The sequence below is a fragment of the Sclerotinia sclerotiorum genome, genomic scaffold (assembly GCF_000146945.2).
Source record: "Sclerotinia sclerotiorum 1980 UF-70 scaffold_3 genomic scaffold, whole genome shotgun sequence".
Taxonomy (NCBI): Eukaryota; Fungi; Ascomycota; class Leotiomycetes; order Helotiales; family Sclerotiniaceae; genus Sclerotinia; species Sclerotinia sclerotiorum.
Window position 1 is genome coordinate 1,722,786 of NW_001820833.1, and position 6,790 is coordinate 1,729,575.

Consider the following 6,790-nt stretch of genomic DNA (forward strand, 5'->3'; position numbering starts at 1 on the left):
TATCTCTGGATTCCACTAACCATCTGGGGGAATTCGACCAGACTCCCAAGTTCGACTGCACTCCAAACCTACTCACTCTATCGTCCAGCCACCAGCAGCCAGCAACCAGCAAGCAAACAACCAGAAACTCATCATCCATCAGGTGGTCTAAATACCCACCTACTGACACCAATTTCTTCACATTCATAATATCATATCCCTCACACAAACCAATCCAGCCCAACAAACAAACCAAAAAGATGAATAACCCTCAAAACCCTCAAAAGTTGAAACCTCCATCCTCCCTCCACCATCCACCACTTCTAACACCTATTCTTAATCTATAAATTATATAATACTATATATAATACTATATATATATATCTAAATGACTTTCATATCTAATCTAATACTGTATAAAGATATACCCTGTATTTTGTGTTCCAATATCAATCCCAATCTCAATCTATATCTATATCTATATACTTGTTACGAGGTTTGCCGTCTAGATCACGTGGAAGTGCTCTAGGCTCTCGAGATGGTTTATAACTAAACGTCAAGCAGGGACTTAAAGTAATGACAATAATGCAATTCGTAACTAATAGTAGAGTATACTAAATGATTGATCTTGAACACGAAGCTCTATACAAAGGAAATCCATCTTGATTATATAAACCTTCATGCTTCTATGATCACCAGTAATCACCTATACCATGATCCTTAGTGATCCTTAATCATCACTACTGATCACTTGTAATCACGTGCCTTGGTCATGTAATGGTAGTTGTGTAGCCCGTCGTAACAATACTCTTCCCCTTTCTTTTTACCCCACCCCCTTCCCCACCCCCCTCTCCCCGGCGCACTCTAGAAAGATAAAAGAAATAAGAAATGAAAATTTGAAACAAAGAAGCACGAAGATGATTTATTTATTTAATACTTCAATAAATAAATAAATCTTATTTTAAATTAATTATATTAATATACTAATACACTAATTATATCATCTCAAATATATACCATCTAAATCTTACATTTATACCCATATCTATATCTATACCTATCCCAAACCAAAAAATAATCTCAAATTACAATAAATCAAATATTTCTTCCTTTATATATATATATATATTTATTCCATTAAAGTATTTCATTCGCCTATACACTCACCCGCACACTCAAACACCTATGTACTATCTTAGCTATAGCTAAATCTGCAATCCTCACCCCCTAATCCCTAATCCCTAATCCCCTATTTTCAATTCCCCTCAGAACCCAAGAAAATACTTCCAATAATTCTTCTAATAATTTCCTCTTCCTCCCTCCCCTCAAAGACATCATACCCCTCCCTACCCACCTACCACAAATCTACTATATACCCCTCAAATCCCTCTCATCTATCATATCGTACCCTACCGTACCGTACCGTATGTATCATATCACATCATACCATATCTCTTATAATATCAACCCAAAACGAACCACATATAGCAAATCCATCCCATCAAAAGCAATCAAAAAAAAAAAACTCCAGTAATTTTATTTTCGATTCGGCGAAAAAATAATCATATGATATAATATGCATGTCCTGCAAAAACCCCTTAAACACATCGCAAAAACTTCCTTGGAACTTCCTTAAAAACATATAAACACAAAATATTACTCCCAATGCCTGCATCATTATCACCATAATTTTCCCTTCCTACAAAATCGATGCATGATAAACTGAGTCCGATTACTCATTCTTCAACTACTCCTCTTCCTAGCCCAATTACCATATCCACCACCAGCCCCTCCCCCTCCTTTGCTACCCATACCCAAGCCGTCCTCCTCCGGCGTCCATTCTTCGGGTTGAAAATTCGGATTATTATAATGCGCTGTGTTATAATGACTATTTTTAAACGTGCTAGTTTGAAAACTAGGTACAGGGCCTTCTTGTAAATCAGCTGTTATGGCCCATTCGTATTTGCTAGGTCGAAAACTGGGTGCTGGTATACCTAATGCAGTTGGAGATGGAATAGCATGAGGATGAGGTGGTGGGAGTGTATGGATAGGAAGAGTCGTTTGTGTACTTTGAAATGGGTGTGGAGAGGTAATGATTGGGGTGGGAGTATTGATTGAAGTAAAAGATGAACGGGTGGGAAGACTGGTGACTGAAGTTGTGGATTGTGGCGTTGAGACCGAGTTTCCCGTAGGTGACATGGGTGATAGGGCGGTAGATAGGGCGGTAGATGGTGTAGGCGCAAATGATTGGGACATGGGAGATTGATATTGCGAAGAATTAAAATTTGAATACGGTGTTGGAAGGCTGAGACCCGGAATGCTGAAGAGGAGATCCATACTTTGGTATGCATTCATAGAGGGATTTGCCTGAGGTGAATGTTGATGGGTAAAATTGGTGGCTCGATTAACTTGGATGTTTGAGCTCATCTCAATGCTCTGCCGTAAAAGATCTTTATACAAGATGTCGTAATGTCCTGGCCTGTAGAGGAGATATATGATCGGACCTGCTGGGTTGGTGGGCTGGCCATTTGGGTCTTCAGCTTGAAACATGTGACTGTTGACTTGTGTTCCTTCACTACGATCGAGGTAGACAATCTCCACGGCAAATCCAGCAGGTTTTAATAGAACATCTATGAGTAAAGTCATACCAAGATGATCTATTTCTTGATTTGGCGGCTCCAACCAATCTTTCCTGTACTGATCAATACCACCGCCATCTGGTATGAAGCCTTGATAGTTTTGAGGATTGGCTTTAAGCCATGAGCTAGCCAGTAATCGACAATGATATACGATAGCGTTCGAGGTCTCCGAATTATTGAATCGATCCAGAATAAGGGACTCGGCAGCTTGTATGGAAGTATCCATTAGATCTGCTACATCTCTCAATAAAGAGGTGGTTTCCTCCACCATATCCTCAAAAAGCCATGCATCGAATCCCCCGGCCGTCGTGAGTAAGTTGTTCAGCGACATCATCCTCGCTAGTTCTTCATCTACTTGACCTCTGTTCCCCATCCTCAACAAAGTTTCGAAATAGGAAAACACAGCGGCTACACGCCAGACAAATCAGCTATACTCATGACGATGTCTATTGACGGCGAGTATCATTGTCCGTGTGCACGGGTATGATCAAGCACCAAGCTTAGGAGACTTACCCCGCCATCCACAATTTCCATCGCCAAGAATCGGTCGATAATGAGAATATTTCTGCGGTAATGCCTATCTCCGATGGTTAGTTTATGAGTAGCGTAGATGGCATGCATATTCTGCGATAGGGCACTTACAGATGTCTTTGATACATATATTGGATCGGCTTTCGCATATTCCTCAGTTATCGCCGTACTGCGCATCTTATCCCCCACTAATGGACCCTACTACACTGTCAGTTTCCAGCTCTATACTAAATATCCCACTCAACCCATTCCGTCGCTGTTTTGAAGCTTCCGCAGTAGAGTAAAAGACAATTCATACCACCAAAGCCGGTTGGAAATCCCTGGCTAGAGCTTCCTGAGCTTCCAAATCATTGACTCCATTGTCCTCCATTTTGTATTGTTGTTGATTGTGATGTGCGAAAGATGGTGATAAGGAAGGATTGGTGTTGGAATTATGGGATATATTAATAGTGCCCGTTACATTCGGGTTCGAATTAGAGTTCGGCGCGTTATTATTGACGGGGCTAAAAATTGGTTGCTGTGGATGTCGTGGTTGGAATTGTTGCAGGGTATTTCCTAGTCCACGTCCTGCCGCCGCACCTTGCCCCGGTTGGTTTGCAACAACAATTGAGACAAGATTATCCACGATTGTTGCAGTCGCCGGTGGTGTATGTGCGGAGGATGAACAATGGGGTAAGGAATTGGAACGTTGCGGGTGTGCGAGAGATTGAGGATGAGGATGGGAGTGGGAATGGGATTGAGAGAGTTGATGATGAAGCGGTTGTGAATTTGAAATCGAATTGTGATTGTGATTGTTAATGTTATGATTGTGATTGAGGCTCTGATTGAGGTTGTGATTGTGGCTCTGGTTGTGGTTGTGTTGGTAATTGTTGAAGTCCAGAAGTGGTGGAGGAGGTTGAGGTTGTGGTTGTGGAGATATATTTATTCCATATGGAGAGAAGGGTGAAAATGGTGTGGGTTGTGGTTGGAACATGATATGATAATAATAAGTGAAGTTTCCTTGGACCTTTCCTTTTCTTTTCTTTCCTTTTCTTTTCTTTTCTTTCTTTTCTTTCTTTTCTTTCCTTTTCTTTTCTTTCGTTCCTTCACTTCTTTTGAGATTTCTTGGGTAAATGATTTACTTTTCTCTTTTCTCTTTTCTCTTCTCTCTCTTCTCTCTCTTCTCTTCTCTCTTGCTTCACTATGGCTTCTTCCTCTTCTCCGATTTCTTCTTCTTCCTCTTCTTTATCTTCTCCTCTTTCTCTTCCTTAATTCAAAAATGCCTTAAAAGATCAAATCAATTCTTGCACTGGATTAAGTCGAATTAAATCGAATTGAATTGACTTGAATTGGCTTGAATTGACTCGACTCGACTCGACTTCAATAGTTTCCTCTCCTCACCACAATAAATTAATATATGGTAAGGGAGCGGGCAACGAACCAAATATAAAAATAAAACCAAATATGTAACAAATAACGAGCGAGTGTATGATTTGCAAAGAAGAAGCTTATTAAAAAGCTACAATAAATAAGTTAAGGCAGGCAAGCAAGCAAGCCCAAACTGCAAAAGATCTAAAATTCAAGCTCAAATGATTACCGGTAGGGAGGTAGGTAGTAATGATCGACAAGAAGAACAAGAAGCGGATGTAACAAGCAAAGTACGCAAAGAGTCAAAAAGAGGAGACTTTGAGAAACGATGTTGGAAAATCAAAAAAAAAAAAATAATAAAATAATGGATAATAAATAATAATAAATATAAGTAAATAAATAGAGTTTTTATTATTATTTTAAGTTGGCTAATTGATTGACTTGATTGACTTGACTGATTGACTGATTGATTGACCGATGGATGAATGGATGGATTGGTTGATTGATTGTGTGATAGATAGATATTTATTTGATATTGATATCGATCGATATTTGATATTGATATTTGATATTGATATTTGAATATAACGTTGCCGTGAAATTGATGCAGGTTGCAGGTGGATGGATGAAGATTTTCTTTGCTTAGCTGTATCGAATGTCTTGGGTGCTTGGAAAGTGGCTTTTTGGGCGCAATGGGCTAAAGTTTATTGGAGTCGTCCGGGAATTTTGTACTTTATGTGGTTTGATTTTGTGCAACACACCACTAAAAATTAACAACACAGTAAGTAGCAGTCGTAGGAGGTAAAATGGAAAGGGAAATGGAAATGGAAATGGAAAATGGAAAATGGAAAAAGTACTCAACTGAGTCAAGTGAGTAGACTGATGTACCCAGTACGCACGCAGTACCCAGCTCACAGCTCACAGCACGCACGCACGTAGTATGATAAAGTACGGAGTAAGGTAGACTGATGGGTACCAAAATATATGTACTGGGGTACTGGCTACCAAGAAGTAACAAGGGGAAGGGAAGGGAAGGCAAGTGAGATAATGTACGGGATAAAATGTACGGAGTATGTATGTATGTATGGGGAGAGACAGGGTATCGTGCTAAATTCCAGATTTAAGGACCAGACCATGTACCGAGTAGGGACAATGAAGGGGGTGCTTCGAGTAGATGGATGTACTGTAGCGAGGGTGGATGAACGAGTGATTAACTGATTGACTGAGCGGGTGAAGTGGAGTCGATTGATGATGGATCTGATGATGGATCCGTTGACTGACTGACTGACTGATGGATTGATGTGTTTCTTTGTCGTAATTTATTTTATATATCTTCGCCTTTTTTTATGGTGGATTCAATTCGACTTGAGTTGTTCTCTTAATATCTTAATACCCTTAAACCATTCCGGATGCTTGTCGTCGTAAATCTCTTCGATTTCTTCGTCTTAGCTCCCTCCCTCTCTTCCCTCCTTTCCTTCTTCTATGCGAGAATCCTGACTCCCGATCTCGGTATCATTTATCAAGGCGATGTATCTCCAATAATAGTAACTCTGACACCTTTCCCCTTTCCTTTTTTACTCGTTCGTATATCTTTTAGATCCTTCTCGACTGTCTGTCTCGTCTTCTTTCTCTTCGTTCGTCCGCTCGATGATGAGTTGGGTTATGCATATACCGGTGACCTTACAGCAAATCCAGTACCAGGGCCCCGCTCAAAACCGTTCGTTCATTCGGGCTTTAAAACTTTCGTGTCCTGTAGGGTCCCCCCCGTTGGCCTTGAAAAATATGCAAAATCTATGTAGAGTAATATCTCGCTTCTTCTCTCAAGTCGCTTTTAGATTCAGCCAAAAATGCAGTGGGTTTGAAAAATTCTTCCTAACGATACAACAACATGTACAAGAGGAGATCGGAGAGGGATAAGTAATCATGGAGTTAATAATTCCGTGGTTCGTTTCTTGTTTTTGATTTATCCTGGGTAGAAGTTGTCGTGTTTTTGAGGCGTGGTCGATATTGTTGAATTAGACTTTGGGCTTGATCTCATCGATGTAGCCTGATGTATGGCTATGTAGGAATTGTATGGCAATGTTCGATTCGATATCGTACGGCAATGTATGTAACGGCCCCACCTTTCCTCCTGCACATGCCCGATGTATTCTTCCTCCGTCGGTCGTGGAGTTGCAGCTGGGTCAGATTTTCTTTCATGCTCGGCTACTAATTTACGAAGTGCATAATACTGGCAAGTCAGAAGAAATTCATAATTCTCGTATCTATATTCTATGCCTGTCGGTGTACGTGCG

At 40.4% G+C, this 6,790-nt stretch overlaps 2 protein-coding genes across 2 annotated transcripts; one reads left to right on the plus strand and one right to left on the minus strand.

The window, feature by feature from the left end:
* Positions 1 to 1,722: 1,722 nt before the first annotated feature.
* On the minus strand, positions 1,723 to 3,519 carry SS1G_02765 (hypothetical protein; the record flags this gene model as incomplete). The annotated part of the gene is made up of 4 exons (XM_001596495.1): positions 1,723 to 3,026; positions 3,132 to 3,195; positions 3,261 to 3,347; positions 3,448 to 3,519. The coding sequence occupies 4 exons, from the start codon at positions 3,517 to 3,519 to the stop codon at positions 1,723 to 1,725; spliced, it is 1,527 nt and encodes a 508-aa protein (XP_001596545.1).
* A 1,961-nt stretch (positions 3,520 to 5,480) lies between these two features.
* SS1G_02766 (predicted protein) lies at positions 5,481 to 5,714 on the plus strand (the record flags this gene model as incomplete). The annotated part of the gene is made up of 2 exons (XM_001596496.1): positions 5,481 to 5,566; positions 5,615 to 5,714. The coding sequence occupies 2 exons, from the start codon at positions 5,481 to 5,483 to the stop codon at positions 5,712 to 5,714; spliced, it is 186 nt and encodes a 61-aa protein (XP_001596546.1).
* Positions 5,715 to 6,790: the final 1,076 nt, after the last annotated feature.